The 18304-nt window shown below is 46.6% G+C and overlaps 1 protein-coding gene across 10 annotated transcripts in view; it reads right to left on the minus strand.

The window, feature by feature from the left end:
- The window catches only part of BCAS3 (BCAS3 microtubule associated cell migration factor), a 736060-nt gene that overhangs the window by 76606 nt on the left and 641150 nt on the right, over positions 1–18304 (minus strand). Inside the window, exon 24 of one of the 10 annotated variants that reach the window (XM_033183764.1) lies at positions 5977–6551. The exons of the other annotated variants lie outside the window; for them this stretch is intronic. Within the exon in view, the coding sequence (XP_033039655.1) occupies positions 6385–6551 (167 nt within the window). The 3' untranslated portion in view covers positions 5977–6384. Of the gene's footprint in view, positions 1–5976; positions 6552–18304 lie in introns of those variants that run through there. 10 annotated transcript variants of the gene reach the window in all.

Consider the following 18304-nt stretch of genomic DNA (forward strand, 5'->3'; position numbering starts at 1 on the left):
CAACAGAGCAAGACTCTATCTCAAAAAAAAAAAAAAAAAAAAGAAAGAAAGAAAGAAAGAAAGAAAGAAGGAAAAAGAAAAAAGACTATTCTATGAAAAATTGTGAGTTTATGCACAAAGGAAATTTAAAGTCTAACCTCAAAGATACATACTACTTCTTATTCTAATGTCATTATAGCTACTGAGTCTGACCAAAAGCTAAAAGAGATACAGTTCTGCACTAAGGAGAAAAGAAATTACTTTAGTTGATGTCAAAATGACAAGTCATCAAAAAATTGTGGTTTATTCAGGAAAAAAAAATCTCTTAAACAGACCTAGATGTCCTGGCAAACTTTTGAATTTAATCTCATGATATATTATAAAAACAGAAAAGAAAAAAAAAAGCCTCTATAGCATATCAAGCAAATTTTATAAAAATATGATCAATACATTTGACATATTATTTAATTATAATCTTCAGTGACAGAGACAATATGAAAATCTAGAGTCAACATTCTGACAGTGGAATAAATAAATAGATATAATTATTCCTCATACTAATCCCAACAGAATTGTAAATTATCAAGCTAGACTGTCCATCTGAGTTCTAAGGTTTCCTTAATATGATGGAGTTTAATGTAGGGGGTGTCATATCACCAAGATTATGCCCTTTTATTAGAATAGAAAGCTCTCTGAGGATTTCAAATTCAAAGGGTCAGAATGACCCTGAGCTCTCTACATATTGCTAGTATTCCCCGACCCTGGCTGCCTACTGGGACCAGCATGTGGAGAAGCACTATAGCGAGGGGCCTAGGCCCAGGGCAGAGTTCGGAGAAAGAGTAGTTGCGAATAACTGTGCATTCTCCCAATCTTGGAATCACAGACTTAGAAGTGGAAGGGCTTCAGAAATCCTCTAGCCCGGCCGGGTGTGGTGGCTCAAGCCTGTAATCCCAGCACTTTGGGAGGCCGAGACGGGCGGATCACAAGGTTAGGAGATCGAGACCATCCTGGCTAACATGATGAAACCCCGTCTCTACTAAAAAAATACAAAAAAACTAGCCAGGCGAGGTGGCGGGCGCCTGTAGTCCCAGCTTCTCGGGAGGCTGAGGCAGGAGAATGGTGTAAACCCGGGAGGCGGAGCTTGCAGTGAGCTGAGATCTGGCCACTGCACTCTAGCCTGGGTGACAGAGAGAGACTCCATCTCAAAAAAAAAAAAAAAAAAACCAACAAAAAAAGAGAAATCCTCTAGCCCTTACCCAGAATTGTACAGAGCAGAAAAATGAGGATCAGAGAAGAGAATGAACTTGCTCAAGATCACATGGCATCCTGGCAGAACCAGGTCAAAACCCAAGTTCCACGATGCACAGTACAAAGCTCCTTGTGTGTTACTCCGGGAGTGAAAGCATGTGCTGAGGTGGTCAGCCAGCACATGGCCAATATAGCTGCGGCTATTATCATACCAACGGAAGGAAAGCACTCTCCAGCAAGGGCCAAGAGAAATTACAGTGAACATTTAACATGATGGGACCAACTTCAAAGACACTCCAGCTGGACTCTAATAATGGGAGACGAAACTGTTAACCCTAGCAGAAAGTTGCAGGTGGACAACTCTGGTTGGAAATAGCACATGTCCTGAGAGCAGGAATGCTCTTCCGAAACCCCAACACAAGGTTGCTGCCTCACTGCGGGGTGGGGAGGAACACGGGAAATAACCCTTCATCTGTTGGCAGTTCCACCCGTGATGAAGTGGTGCGTCCCTTGTAAATGCCATAAGACACTTCAAAATGCCCACATTTGTCAATTGGGGGAGGGGGAGGAGGGGCTGCTGATGTCACTGGGAGAGGGAGATGGTGCTATCTTCAAGAAAGACTACATTTGGTTCTAACAGTAGGCAGAGAAGACAGGAGAGGAGAGGGCTGCTGCTCCATCACCACCAAGGAGTGCAGACAGAACACCGTAGATTCTGGAGCTGACAAGAAAGTTTCCAATTGAGAAAAGTCAGTTAATTCTGGAACTTCTATTCCTGCCTAGATGGACGTCACCTGTAGAACCCTCAGTAACTTCTGGCCACAGTTTACATCTTAAATGAAGAGCTGATTCCACCTTGCAGAGAAACAGTCCTAGCCATCCTTTTTTGGTGTGTTCTAGTCACCTCCCAGGGCCCTGACTCCTGGTGTGATGGTGGTGGGGAGAAGCCGAGGAGCGGGCATGTAGCTCTAGCAGCAGAGGCAGCCTCTGGCCCTGCTTCCTGCACAGCCTGGACACCTGCAGCACAAACCCTGTTCTTGCTGTGCCTTCACTATTGGTCCTACACACTAGGCCTGCCAGAACAGCCTTGCACATGGCATTCGTTCAGGCTCTTCCTGGATCCCCACCCATAGACCTCACCAGGGACCTCTGTTCAAGTCTGCCCTTAGGTGGCTAACGGGGAGGAGATTCCACATCAGGCCTCCCGTGGCAGGGCCCTTGGCTGGCTCTGACACTGTGTCTCTGCTCTAATTACTAGGCTTCTGTCCTATCCCTGAGGACAAGTTCCCCAATCTGCGTATTGGACCCCTGCCTTGATGGGCTTCAGTTCTTAGGAACAACTGTGCCCTACTTACCCTGCCAACTACTACTCTCCCATCCCACCCAAAGGGGTCTCGCTGGATTCTCAAGGTGCTCTTGAGGCCTCACTGCCAGTCACTGACCCAGGTCTCTACGCCGAGCCCTCTCCTAGAGTGACTTCACCCCACCGTCAGTGAAGCCCTGCGTGTTGCCATGAGCTGTACTTTCTTGGTTCATGCCCCAAACACCAGGAATTGTCTGGTTCACCTGGCCTGACTCAGCCCAGCCCTACAAAGCAGGTGTTGGGGAAAAGCCTTTTTCCCAATAAAGGCAATACACTACCAGTAGATGAAATAATGAAAGCATATGACCTGTTACTTAGGAAGCGTGCCTTTACATTGTTTTATGCTATCATACTGTATATTGTGTGTCGCGGGTGGGCTCTGGAGGAGTCCCCTCTCCCTTCCTAGCCTTTCCACTTTGTCTCAAGCCAGTGAAGATAGCAAGAAGACACGGACCAGGGGTCTCTTAAAAGCCTGGCAATGAAATGCTCATTGATCAAATACCTAGGGCATAAGAGCTAAATATAATATAACGGATATAATATATAAGCGTACTAAATTTGGAGAGAAGACACTACTCTTTAGAACCCTAAACTTTTAAAACAAAGCAGTGAACAGAATTTTTGTATATGCTACACCTATCTCAGAACTGTTTAAGCCTCCCAAACTCTAATGGTACCATCAGTGTCTGAGGTGAGAGGGATTCTGGATCATATAGTAGCCACTTTACAGAAGGGCTGGCAATGGCTGGAGTTAGCGTCTCACACAAATCGATCAAATACACGAGGAATTCCTTAGTGGGGAAAAAGCTAAACATGATTTAAATTGAAACTGCTAATTTAATAAACCTACATGGCAGGAATTATTGTACATGACCCTGAGGAATCTAGCACAGCACACACAGTCAAGCAGATGTTTGACTAAAAAGAGAAGGGGCCGGCCGGGCGCGGTGGCTCAAGCCTGTAATCCCAGCACTTTGGGAGGCCGAGACGGGCGGATCACGAGGTCAGGAGATCAAGACCATCCTGGCTAACATGGTGAAACCTTGTCTCTACTAAAAATACAAAAAAAAAAAAAAAAAAAAAAAACTAGCCAGGCGAGGTGGAGGGCGCCTGTAGTCCCAGCTACTCGGGAGGCTGAGGCAGGAGAATGGCATAAACCCGGGAGGCAGAGCTTGCAGTGAGCTGAGATCTGGCCACTGCACTCCAGCCCGGGCGACAGAGTGAGACTCCGCCTCAAAAAAAAAAAAAAAAAAAAAAGAGAGAAGGGGCCACATCATTCCGAGGGCATGGATTTCTTTTCTGAAGAACATACCTCTTCTTTTCCTTTTATTTTACCCTTCTCCTTCCCTCTCTCCCTCCCTGTAGCCTTTCCTTTATTTTATCAGGTACCAGTTGCGGGCCCCTCTGAGCCTGCCTAGGAGCAAAGAGGAAAGCTGTGCAGAGGTGTGCTACTGCAGGGAGCCATGGAGGGGAAGCAGCGGTATGTGGAGGCAGATGGGAGGGCAGAGGTGCTGGGTGAGAGGTATGTCAGGGGAAATCTCAGGGACCAGTACCAACAAAGGCATGGGGCATGAAAATTATTTCTTCTGCTGCTTTCCTTAAAAAATACCCACATCAGGCCGGGCGTGGTGGCTCACGCCTGTAATCCCAGCACTTTGGGAGGCCAAGATAGGTGGATCATAAGGTCAGGAGATCGAGACCATCCTGGCTAACATGGTGAAACCCCATCTTTACTAAAAAATACAAAAAACTAGCCGGGTGTGGTGGCGGATGCCTGTAGTCCCAGCTACTCGGGAGGCTGAGGCAGGAGAATGGCGTAAACCCAGGAGGTGGAGCTTGCAGTGAGCTGAGATCCAGCCACTGCACTCCAGCCTGGGCGACAGAGCGAGACTCCGTCTCAAAAAAACAAAACAAAAAACCCACATTCAGCACACATTTACTAAGTACCTGTTATATTACTATTACTATTATTATTATTATTTTGAGATGGAGTCTCACTCTATCACCCACACTGGAGTGCAGTGGCGTGATCCTGGCTCACTGCAGCCTCCACCTCCCGGGCTCAGGTGATTCTCCTGCCACAGCCTCCTGAGTAGCTGGCATTACAGGCACATGCCACCATGCCCGCCTAATTTTGTCATTTTTAGTACAGATGGGGTTTTGCCATGTTGGCCAGGCTGGTCTCGAACTTCTGACCTCAGGTGATCCATCCGCCTCCACCTCCCAAAATGCTGGGATTAAAGGCGTGAGCCACCACGCCTGGCCAGCACCTGCTATAGATGGTCACTATCCTAGACACTGGAGAACACAAATGAAAAGGGAAAATCCTGGTCCTAAAGAGGTTCACTGAGATAGAGAAGTAGGTGGGTGGACAATGGAGGTGACTTTAGGGTGTCAGCTGCGGGTCCCTCTGAGCCTGGCTAGGAGTAAAGAGGAAAGCTGTGCAGAGGTGTGCTACTGCAGGGGAGCCGTGAAGGGGAAGCAGCAGCATGTGGAGGCAGATGGGAGGGTAGAGGTGCTGGGTGAGGGGCATGTCAGGGGACATCTCAGGGATCAGTACCAGCAAAGGCATGGGGCATGAAACAGGGGTCAGTCAGCCTGGTCAGATTCCAGGACCCACATGGGGAAGCACTGAGGGGTGAGGCTGAGGCTGCAGAGTCCTTGGGACAGGAAGAGGCCCCCCAGCATCACTGGGGCTCACTGGCCCATACCTGGGCTTTGCCAATTAACCATGCCGTGCAGCCTCTTCCATGGGCTTCTTTGCTCTAGGAAGCCTGAGGCGAGAGCAATGGCACCGCTGCCAGCTAGCGTCCGCTCTGAGACTGCTCTGCGTGCCCTCCCACGTCTCAGAACAGGAGTGCGTTGGCTGGCCGCTGTGGCTCATACCTGTAATCTCAGCACTTTGGGAGGCTGAGGCAGGTGGATCACCTGAGGTCAGGAGTTCAAGACCATCTGGGCCAACATGGTGAAACCCTGTCTCTACTAAAAATACCAAAATTAGCCAGGCGTGGTGGTGGGTGCTTGTAATCCCAGCTACCCGGGAGGCTGAGGCACAAGAATCGCTTAAACCTGGAGGTGGAGGTTGCAGTGGGCCAAGATCGCACCACTGCACTCCAGCCTAGGTGACAGAGCGAGACTCCATCTCACAAAAAAAAAAAAAAAAAAAAAAAGGGAGTGCATGCTGAGCAGTGTGGTGTGTGGAGGGGCCTGCCGCTGGAATGTTGGGGAGAAGATTCAAGCATTTTCCAGGCACACTGTTCCTCAGATGGGTGAAGAGGAGTTCCAACATCAGACAAGCGCGACGACTGCTAAGAGCATTCAAATTTGGAATTCCCTCTGGTGGCTGAAATCAACATTTCTCACAAAGGAAACCTGGACAAGTCCGGTCTGTAAAGAGCATTATCCACTCCCCATGTATAGTTTATTGGCCCAGAATATCAGGTTAGCAAGCTGAAGTAATTAAACATCAAGCCAGCTGTTTTAGGCAATTAGGTAACATTTTTCATTTAGGAGACCACACAACAGAGGGGAGAGAATAGGGAGATAAGACCTGTGTTTTGATTTACTAAAGTCTCTGCTGCAGATAAAGCCCAGCTTTTTGGAACCCTTCAGGCAATTACTATTTCAGGCTTGGCAAGCACTTGAGTCTGAAAGTAACTATTGGGCTTGTCTTGGCAAGACTCAAAGTCACTGTAGCTGTAAGGTTGTCCCAGGCAGCGGTAGAGGGGAAAGTCAGTGGCAAGAGGAAGCCAGGAACTGTAGAGTCATTAGGAGGGCTGTTGCAGGCTTAGAGCTCAAAGGAGGCCAAATTCAGTCCTCCCACAACATGTTCTTAGAGAGGGAATGCGGTCAGATGGTGAAGGCCCAGGCCTGCTGGGCGGGATTCTGCGGTTCCCTTTCTGGCATCTGTACTTGTCAGCTCTGTGGGCGCTGTTTACACTCCCTGCCTCAGTATCTTTTCCTGTAAAAGAAGGACCAAGGGCTTTTAGGTTTGTGGGAGCAAAAGGAAGAGGTGCAACCGGCAGGCTGCTAATGGTGCCAGCTTAGTACAAAGGGAGGAGAAGACAATGTGGACATTAGAAGATCAAAACGTGAACCTCCTCCCTGCCATGAACTGACAAGGTGACTCTGTTAAGTCACTTCCCCTGTGTGTGCCTCGGTTTCTAAAGCATCAAACCAGGGAGCTGGACTAGGCTAGATGATCCCTAAGCCCCTTCCAGTTCTGGCATTCTACTATCCGAAGATGCCAAGCAAGATAAACTGTTGGGCAGAAGGGAAGTAAGATTTTCTTTGAATGGAGAAGCCTGTGTGCTGCCAGCCGGCTTCCCCCACGAGACTCTGGAGCCAGCACTAAGTATGGGGCCGGGCGAGTGGGGCTGGCAGAGGAGACAGCAGGCCCGCGTGTGGTCACTGGCTCCACGGCATTGAAACATCTCTTGCTTGAGCTCTTCCACTTAATTGGGAGCTTGCCTTTCCAGTTGTGTATTTTTATCCTGTGCCCTGGAACCCAAACCATTAGGTTTGTAGCCAAAGGCTGCTTCTTGTTTAATCGTTAACTGCCTGGGCCCTGAGGAGCTGTACCCTGGCCGGAAAGTCCTCCTCCAGATGCTGTACCTCTTCAGCGAGTCGGACCCGAGGGAGGACGCCGAGCTGGACCCGAGTCCAAGCTCTGTCCTCCAGCCTTGGAAATAAATCCCCTACGTTGTCTGGCCCACACAAATCCCAGTTCAGCCAGGCCTCTCCTGTGGGGTTATTCTGGTAACAAAATGCTTGAGATCAGCAATTCTTTTCTACTCTTACCCGCTCTCAGAGAAGAACCAACTGGGCTATTCCTTAGGCTCCACTTTGTGTGTCTGAAATGTGGTTGAAAACTAATATTCCAGATGTTTCCTCATATTTTAAATAGAACCGCAGATTAAGCTTCCTATAGGAAGGTAGTAGGGCACGGTGGAGGGAGGGCAGTCTTTGGAGTAGAATCATGGTGTTGAAATCGTGGCCACACCCTTTACCAGTTGTATGGCATTGAGAAAGTATTGGTTCTTTGAACCTTAGTTTTCTCTCCGAGTGAAATAACAGCATTCGCTTTCTCTACCTAGCAGTAATTGCCATGAATCCAAAGACTATTTCGGTCATCGCTATGTTATAGTCTAAGCCTAACACGGAGTAGGTTTCTCAATCAATGCTACTGAGTCAGTGATTAAAAATCTCATGGGATTTTGAGGAGATCAACGAGGTGAAAGATGGGAAATGTCTAACTTTGTACCTGGCACTTGGAAAGTGCTTATTCACAGGCTGGCAGTGCTTGGAGACACATTTCCCCCACCTGAGTGAGGTGGATGCTCAAAGGGGAATGCAAGTGTTCGGTTATGCCCACTTAAGTTGTGAAGAGGCCATCCTATGGGAGAAAGGGCAGGTACTTAGCAAGCTCTTTGACTGTAACCAGTCCTGACCCCGAGGCTACTGCTGAAGCTCAAGCTCTGGCAATCAGATACAGAGCCACTGATGTCCCTGATGGTGGTAGGGGGCCGATGGTTTCCTGGCCTTTAGGGTCTTCCAAGGAGATTCATAAAACTAGACCAGGGCATGGAAACCAGCATCCCGAGGGCCCCTGGTACACTAGACTATTGTTCCAGGACAGAAGCAACTCAGATCAAAATGGTGAGTAGGATTTTTCCTTGCATTGGCCACAATACATATGTTTGTTCAAGAAAAAAAAGTTGGAGCAAGAAGACATGAACGTCTGCTGCTAAAGAAAAGCCTGTTTGTGCCAGCCACAGTGGCAAGATTGTTCAGGGAGTCCATCCTGAAAGTCCAATTACTCCAACAGCATGGCCAAGGTCAGTGTCAATTTGCTGTGTGCCAAGTGCTCCAGCCACTTCAGTACCAGATACCAGAAAGACAGGGGACCTGTCTTTCGGGAGAACTGGCATCTACTGGACTTGCTAGCCCCTCTGAGCCTATACCCCCTCTACTCCTTGCTCCCTTTCCCTTCCTTGGAGAGACCTGTCTAATAGACCCCTCTATAGACAGCAAATAACCACAACATGCAGAATCCCAGACTTGCTTATGGAGAGTTGGATCCACTGGCACCTAGCGGGTGAATGAGGGAGAACACTGGGACTCGGCAAGGGCCAGCACCTCTTCCTGACAGTCTAGGGCCCACATTTTAGGATCAAGAGATCAAATGATTCTCCCTTCCTGCTTTGTTTCTAACAGGACACCCAGAAGCCACAACAATCTGCAGAAGTACAGCCTTATGAAGCTGAGATGTGGCGTGACCTACTTACCTTACACTTGACTGAAAAACGTATCTCTTCAACACAGCGTGCCAAGATCCCTTCTGCCACATATATATATATATATATATATTTTTTTTTTTTTTAAAGGGAGTCTCGCTCTGTCGCCCAGGCTGGAGTGCAGTGGCGTGATCTCAACTCACTGCAACCTCCACCTCCCAGGTTCAAGTGATTCTCCTACCTCAGCCTCCTGAGTAGCTGGGACTACAGGCGCCCGCCACCACACCAAGTTAATTTTTTGTATTTTTAGTAGAGACAGGGTCTCGATCTCCTGACCTCGTGATCTGCCCGCCTTGGCCTCCCAAAGTGCTGGGATTACAGGCGTGAGCCACCGCACCCGGCCTCTGCCCTACATTTTAAGGGGATTTAAGAGCAACAATTTACCCCCCAAGTTCTTCAAGCAGTCTAGAAATTAGTACATACTAATTTCTCCAAACACTGAATAACATGTCCTAATATGGATTTAAAAAACAAATATCCGAATGTTTCACAGACCAAACAGCCTGACTAGAGATCTTTAATTTGGACTGTGCTGTGAAGGACGTAACTCCATCAACCATAGCAAGATCCAATCTTGGAGAGGTGCCCTCACATAGACTCTCCAATCTCTGATGAGGGTGGAAAGTTTTTCAAAAGAAAGATGGTTTTAAATTAGTCTTAAGGTACACCTGCATGTGCTGACATGGAGAGTAAGTTGGGCTCTCTGTATAGTATGATCTCAAATTTTTAAAAGGAAAAATATATACATATCACATTTAGGCACATTCACACAAGATATGTGAAAAATAATAATAATTTTAAAGTAACATCTATATAGCATTTACTGCCAAGCAGTAATTTTCGGGGCAGGCAGTATTCTAAGTGTTCCACACATATTAACTCATTGAATTCTCACAGGAACCCGAGGATGTAGGTATACTATTTTACATATGAAAAAACCGAGGCACAGAGAGGTAAGTAACTTGCTCAAAGTGACACAGCTGTTAAGAGACAGGGTTGGGATTTAAAGTTGAAGTGAACTGCTCCAGCTCCAAATTCTTATCTCCTGAGCTCAACAGCTATTCATGTCATAGAAGATCCTCACTGGCACTCTACCTGCCTCCCAGAGCCTCCTCCTACACATACAGGCCAAAAGAATGGGTCATCCTTTTTCTATCATGGTTTTTATCACTATGATAATCTGTTTACACATCAGTCTCTAGCACCACACAGTGAGCTCTAGGAGGGCGGGGCACAGAGGCCTGCCCCCTTCATGTCTCTCACACCTCTAATTTTTGGTTCATAGCTTGGCTTAATACTTGGGCTCAGAGGGACAGATTAGTTTCTGGGAGATGATTCACATACAGGCTAGAGAGAGTTGAGAGTTCTTTTTTCTTTTCTTTTCTTTCTTTCTTTTTTTTGTTTTTGAGACAGAGTCTCACTCTGTCACCCAGGCTAGAGTGCAATGGCATGATCTCGGCTCACTGCAACCTCCACCTCTTGGGTTCAAGCGATTCTCCTGCCTCAGCCTCCCAAGTAGCTGGGATTACAGGTGTGCGCCACCATGGCTGGCTAATTTTTGTATTTTTAGTAGAGATGGGGTTTCACCATGTTGGCCAGGCTGGTCTCAAACTCCTGACCTCAGGCGATCCACCTGCCGCGGCCTCCCAGAGTGCTGGGATTACAGGTGTGAGCCACTGTACCCGGCCAGAGTTCTTTAGATGGTCTCCTTCCAGATTATTCAAAGGATCCTTCAAAATAGGGGTTAGTGGGCCAGAGATGGAAGCTCATAAGCATAAAAGCATAGCATGAGGAAAGGACTAGAAAGATGGAAGCAGGGGGAAAGAAGGGATCACCTTTGATTCATTCACCCAGCAAACCCATACCAACTCCCACTGATTCATTAGCCTCTAAATTCTTACATTTATTATTACTAACCATATGGAAGGCAATGACTAATTCTTGCCACATGGCTGGGATATGGCTTCCTATTAAGGAAACACAACCTGGTAGCCTAAATGCTGTAGTTTTTCAAAGGAAAACTGCTTTAAGCATAAGCGTTTCCCTTCATTTTAGCCCTTCATCTTTAACTACATTTGCTAGTTCATGGCTTTCTTAAACAAGCTGCCATTTGACTTCATGGGCTTCTTCTCAAAAGGGTGCAGACAGATTCACGGGAGGCTCTCAGGCTCCCTCTTGTCACCCTGTCCTGCCTCCTCAGCCCATAAACAGGCCACTACTTTTCCACAGCGGCTGTTCTGCAATCCCAAAGACCCTGGGTCATCTGTCTAGTTCCAGGCTTTGCTCAGAGTACCTTCTGGATGTGTGTATTTTCCCTGGGAAGGAGAACACACTTCAGGAAAGGAGGCAATACCCAAGATAGACACTGTTCTTTCTCAGGGAAAACAAACAAATCAAAATATTCTTCCCAGCTATGGTGAAGCTGGGAAGCAGAAGGCAAGTGAGGCAGCGAAGGATCAGGGTCGCACTGCCACGACCTCCCTGATGTCCACTTCAGGTCCACAGTTAACGCCCTTGTCGGTAGCTTCCTGCATGCTCGTCTACAGCATGGCAACATGGGGAGTGACACTGTAGTGTTCAGTACTCAGGCATGCTCATCTGCCCATAACAGTTCTGTCAAAAATGGACACGCCTCTCCAGCAGCCCTTATTACCCTGGAACGAATGGGGAGGACAAAAGGGGACTATGGGTCTCTTTTCCATATTGACAATTTTGAGGTGTTTGCAAATCAGTAGAGAGTTATTTAATTCCCTTATACACAGCCTCACACAAGCTAAGGTTCTTTTTTCCCTGTCACTAAACCCAAGACTGAAAGAAGGATTGCTCCTTGAGGGGCATGGGGGTAGGGAACTAACCCTTGTTTCAGTCAAGAATCAAGGACTCCTGAAGGAAAGGATTACATGCCAAAGACACTCAGAGGAGGGGACAGATAGGTCCTCAGAGCCTCTGCTGGGTAGAGGAGACACATATAATCTTCTCCCAACCTACTTATATTTTGGTACATAAACTTTGTAAGTATAATGTTGGCAGATTCCAGTGCATAAAAAAGTAGCTGAAAAAATTCAAACCATAAATAATGCCAAGTAATAAAGAAGGTGAATGTTTCTGTTATGAGATTCTTTCATTGTATAAATCTGTTTAATAAGCTGGCTAGGAATCACTGATAGAAAACAGACTTAGTATGGTGTTACAGACCAATCTGTTCTAAAAGGCCAGTATGGGAACTCGTGCCAAGTTATATTTTTCTGTTCTTAACCAATGCAACTTAATATGTAATTGTTGTCTTCCTCCTGCCTTCTCTTAACCACCCCCACCCGCCCTGCCTCTGCAGACTCATCGTTTCAAGGCACTTTACCATATTTATAGATCATGCTGCCTTTTGTCTTACTCACCGAGAAGGGCTGGGGTCTGTGTATGACTCCTGCTTTTTAGAGTGCTATTTCTCAACATTTGTATGCATGTGTTTAGAAAAATTCCTCCAAATATCCTCCTTTGACCCAAGACCCATGGCAACCACTTTGGCTGCAGAAATTCACTGAACACTAGAGGGGGCGGTGAGGGGGACGGGGTGGGAGTGGGATGGGAGTTGGGGGGTGGAATGGAGGTCGCTGGGGTCACATTCATCTTCCAACACTATGGCTGCTAATGCTTGCTGATGTTTTTCTGGGGTTGGTTACTATCATCATGATGGGCTGTAAAATGAAATGCTGTAAACTAGCTGAAGGTTTGGGTAGAAATATTTGCCAGACGCCATAAACAACAACACCAGGAGTCCCCACACACTTGGCTGCACTTCCAGGGCTTGGCCAGTTGTGCCCACGCTGTTGTTTACAGCGCTGGGATGCATGAACTCCGTCGCCTGGCTGGTCTAGTTTCCGACCCGAATTCCCAGGTCCCTTTTTAGGAGGTCCACATACAGCTCTCTGATAAAGGTTTTCTACATACATAAAACAAAAGGTTATTGGATGAAATAGATTATTTCTCTGCTCAATTTAATGAGTGCTTGGAAAATCTGAGTCTCCACATTGTCACGGTTTACTGTTTGGGGTTGCTCACATAACATTATTTGTGTTAGGTCTATAATCATATATCAGATGTTTTGCTGTGCATTTGACATAGGTCATATGGAAGTGTCTAACAGAAGGTATTACCAAAAAAATGAATTAAAAGTATGAATTAAATACACTTAACTTGATTATTTCTTGAACTGGCCATTAAGACCTTACTCAGGAATGTAACCCTTTCTAGAACACTTGGGAAAAAGTAATTTTATATAGAGCACTTGGATATAAAATTAGTAAGAGGCCTCGCTACAGTTTCTCAGATTTATATAGCTCCTTTTATTTCTGAACACTAATTTATTTTGGTAAAATCTCATTGAGAAGATTGGGATTATTCCTATTTTACACAGAGACACCAAACGCTGAAGACAGAATTTAAAGGGGAGTAACTTACATGTTGGCTAAAAGCTAGAGAAAGTTAATTCAACATTTATTATTGTTGTAACTGTAGTAAATGCAATGGGAAAAAGAAAACATGGGTTAGATTCTTCTCTGAGATTACACTCAAGGAACTTGAGGAAAACTCTAGTAAACTCTAGTAAAAGTAGACAGGAAAAATTACAGGTAGTTTTTTTTGTTCCCCCAAAAGTAAATTAAAATTGGCAGAAAAATATCCTTCTGGGGAACAGTCCCAGAGGAACCCACAGCTGAGGTGTAACTGTGGGGTATTCTGGGGCCACAGGGCTGGAAACCAATGTTCAGCAAGTCCCAACTTGGGCTGGCACTAGGCTGGCTCTTCACTTCAATCATCCTTTCCTCATTCTGCGGTTGGTGGGAAAGCAGTAAAAGAAAACTTGAAGGACTCAGTGGGAATGACTCTCTGATCAATACTGAAAGACCTTTGATAGAATCACAGAAGCTGGGGACAAAGGCCCAGAGCCCTGATGCCAAATGGCCCAAGAGACCCAGAGCTGTTCCTAGAAAGATCTGAAGCCAGGAAAACCACAAAGAATTAGAAATAACCAGCGTAGTTAAGCCTAGGGAAAAATCCAAAGCTCTATTAAGGAATGATTAATAATAGTGATCAAAAGGTAATAGTACCTCTGGGCTTAGTTTTGAAGAAATATTTTAAAGAAAAGAGCTTTGTTTTTCTCTCTTTTGAGACTGAGTCTCAATCTGTCACCCATGCTGGAGTGCGGTGCCGCGATCATAGCTCACTGCAGCCTTGAGCTCCTGGGCTCAAGCGATCCTCCTGCCTCAGCCTCCCGAGTAGGATCTACAAGCGTGTACCACCATGCCCAGCTAATTTATTACTTTTTGTAGAGACGGGGTTTCTTCACACTGCCCAGGCTTGTCTCACTGCAAGCTCCGCCTCCTGGGTTTATGCCATTCTCCTGCCTCAGCCTCCCGAGTAGCTGGGACTACAGGCGCCCGCCACCTCGCCTGGCTAGGTTTTTGTATTTTTTAGTAGAGACAGGGTTTCACCGTGTTAGCCAGGATGGTCTCGATCTCCTGACCTCGTGATCCACCCGCCTCGGTCTCCCAAAGTGCTGGGATTACAGGCTTGAGACACCCGCACCCGGCCAGTGTGCTATTCTCTAACTGCTATACTTAAACCTGCAGTCTAGGTAATAAATAGTAATAACCAAATCACCATTGTAATACCAAAGTACTTTAATTTGTAAGCAAAGTGTTGATGAGGAAATACAAATAGCTCATGGGATCTTTACAGATCAGATGCAGAGATTCAAAGGAATGTACTCAAGATCACACTGTTGCCAACAAATGACTCAGGTGTACATCATTCTTCACACCGCACTGCTTTTCCACATACACAATTTGGGGCTTTATCATGTTTTCCTCAACTGGTGGAAAACTGGAAACATACTAGGGTGTTTGAGGCTTCCTAAGTCAGAAGTGTTCTAGAACTCTGATTAAGGGCATTCAGGTATACGTGGGGCCAAATTCAGTGAAACAAGAAGGAAGCACACAGACCTCCAGGATTATCTCTTGTTTCCACTGCACAATGACCATCCACCAGGGGATCAAGACAGGGAAAGAACGACAAATGCAGCCACTATTATTATTATTAGAGATGGAGCCTCGCTCTGTCGCCCAGGCTGGAGCGCAGTGGCATGATCTCAGCTCACTGCAACCTCCGCCTCCCAGGTTCAAGTGATTCTCATGCCTCAGCCTCCCGAGTAGCTGAGATTATAGGTGTCTGCCACTACACCCAGCTAATTTTTGTATTTTTAGTAGAGATGGGGTTTTACCTTGTTGGCCAGGCTGGTCTCGAACTCCTGACTTCAGGTGATCTGCCCGCCTCAGCCTCCCAAAGTGCTGTGATTACAGGCATGAGCCACTGTGCCTGGGTGCAGCCATGATTATTGATCGCTTTTCATGAGCTAGTGGCTCTTCTGAGCACGTAACATATATTACCTCATTTAATCCGTATCACAATTCAGTGTAAGCAATTATGCATATTAAACAGATGAGCACAGAGCTTAATGAACATGCTCAAGTTCACACAGTAAAGAGGCAAACAGTGGATTTGAACCCAGGCTGACCAATCTTTCAAAGGCCATGCTCTTTCTAGTATGCTAGGCTTTTCTTCTGACTGGGCTCACCACTGCTTTGGGCTCACTGGGCAGGCTGTGAGTGGTGCTCTGCTGCCTTCCCCACTCCTCACACCATACTGGTATAAAGGAAACTGCTAACCCAGCTAAGCAGCTGAATCCGAGGTTTGGCTGACTGACTATACGCCAGGGTCATCTGGCAACCCCAAGAGATGTTGCTTCATTCATTGACTAAGGCCAGTATTCTATCTTTAGAGGGATACAGCCTATACAAATGGTAATCCTCCTTAAAAAGGTCACATTTACTTGTTAGTTCTATCCCAATATGAATAAATACTTTAGAAAAGGACTGGGGGCCAGGCACGGTGGCTCATGCCTGTAATCCCAGCACAGTGGGAGGCCGAGGAGGGCGGATCATCTGAGGTCAGGAATTAAAGACCAGCCTGGCCAACATGGTGAAACTCCGTCTCTACTAATAATACAAAAAAATTAGCCAGGCATGGTGGTGCACCCCTGTAATCCCAGCTATTCGGGAGGCTGGGGCAGGAGAATCACTTGAACCTGGGAGGCAGAGGTTGCAGTGAGCCGAGATCGTGCCACTGCACTCCAACCTGGGCGACAAGAGTGAAACTCTGTCTCAGAAGAAAAAAAAAAGATTGGGAAGGAAAATAGAATTCAAGGGTATTAGGGAACTGCAAAGTCATGTTGGATGTTCAGTCCACTATGGAGGTGACTACCTGTCAGGGACGCTGAGGCGTGTACAGAGCTCTATGAAAGTCCAAAGGAGATGTACCTTAACCCTTCCTCCTTCCTCCCTCCCTTCCTTTCACGGGGTAAATAAGGTCAGATGAGGCTTCCCAGATTAGGTGATGTATGTGCTGAGTCTCACAGTATGAATGGGAATGGAAAAAACAAAAGCAAGAAGGACACTCTAGCTATGAAATAGTATGACTCATATGGGTAACGACAAGAAATCTGGTGACACTGGAACATAAAACTCAAGGCAGCAAGTGGTCAGAGCTGTGGATACAGGGGCAGGCAGAAGCCAGACCAAGGAAAGGCTTTGTAGGCCTTGCTAAGAAGCTTGACTTTCTTACTGTGGGCACATGCAGCCTCTCAATGACTTTAGACGGGTAGTGACATGGCCAGAGCAGTGGCGCCACAGGACAGATGAGTGGAGGCCAAAGTGAAGGTGGGAAGACCAGATAATGACAACAGTGAGGCAGTGAACTTGGGGGTGGTGATAGGGATGAAAAGGATAAAGAGCAAATCTGAGAACTATCTGGAGAGAAACCATCAGCAGGAACTGGTGACTGGTGTGTGTGAAGTGAAGAAGGAGACAGTGTAAGGATGACTCCCCCATTTCTAGTTTTGTTGATAGGGTGGATGGTGGTGTTACAGACTGGGATTCAGAAAATAATGACAAACGGCACTGCTGGCAATGGAGGACGATTGGGATGGGTTAGGCTAGGAACAGTATGCCTACTCTTCATCCATCTCTCCAACAAATGCTGTTGAACACCTACCAAGTGCCAGGCACGAGACTTGGTACTGGGGTCACAGAGATGCATTTGCAGCCTCTGCTTTTCAGGACCTCACAGTTCAGAAGGAGGTCAGAAATGTAAGCAGAAAACCACAGTACAGCATGGTAAGTGCTTGCTGTAAGGGAACAAAAGGGATCGGGAAATATCAACTCTGCCTCAAGCCATGCAGAGTCAGAAACAGGCAAAAGAAGAGAGGGTGCACACTGCCGTGTACCTGTGTCCTCTTCCTGGAGGCTGGTCACTCCCCACTGTACCCACTCTTCTAGAAGGAAGTCAAGGGCAGTAATGAGAAATGACAGCAGGAGGAGAAAGTGCCAAAGTCCAGTGGACCACAGGTGGTAAGACTGTCAGTTCAAATCATCGTCCCGGAAGCTGAGTGGTGATGGAGCTGAGTCTAGATCAGTACTCAAACTCGATTAAACCTACAGCACGAATTGCTTGGTGAAGCCCATGTGTTCCTTCCCACTCACTGGATGTTTCTCTGGAAGTTCAGAAGTTCCAGGCCGCTGCTGTATCCTCAAACACAGGTGCTTGTTTACATTTTTCCCCACGCTCATAGATGAGGGACTATTTTACTCTTGTTTTAGGCAGTTCAGAAGATGCCCACAGACTGGGCCTTCTGCAGCAGCGTGTGGTTCTGGCTACACATAAATCCTCTTCATTCTGTCTCAATAAGATGACATGCTAATATTATCTGGAAAATCAATACCATCTCCCAGCTTTGCTGTATCAGCAGAGCTGCGCAGAGCACAGGACGACGGCTGAAGTGCTTCGGGTCCATCTCAGAGGTCCCATAGTCAGGCAGGCCTTTCCCTTCCACGGCCAGTCTGAAAGGCAGATGGGGGAGCTCATCACAAGTTGAGTTGCCTTAACTATCCTTTGCTTTGAATATCCTAGAGCCATGGATGGTCAGATGGCACTTGGAGATGGTCTTCTCTCTCAAAGCTCATATTTCATGGAAAAGAGATTTAGAAAGTGATCTAGACCCTACATCCCCTATGGCCAGAATTGTTCCGTCTCACTGCCTTTCTCTACAAAGTCTGAACTACTGTAGGGTTCTCTTAGATAAAAACACATCCAGAGGCCGTAGCTGATACTTAAATGAAGGATCAGATAAAGTGGGGTTGTCTGTTCTTTCAAAGGCGAAAAAAATACATGAATTCTAGAATTCTGTCACTCATCTATGTAACCTAAATCTTAGTTTTCTTAGCAAGAAAATGGGAGTAATAATGATATGCACCTTGTAATTATATTGTCAGGATTAAACAAGATAGCCTAGGACTCCAGATAAGGAGAC

The sequence above is a fragment of the Trachypithecus francoisi genome, unplaced genomic scaffold (assembly GCF_009764315.1).
Source record: "Trachypithecus francoisi isolate TF-2019V2 unplaced genomic scaffold, Tfra_2.0 Lachesis_group20, whole genome shotgun sequence".
NCBI lineage: Eukaryota > Metazoa > Chordata > Mammalia > Primates > Cercopithecidae > Trachypithecus > Trachypithecus francoisi.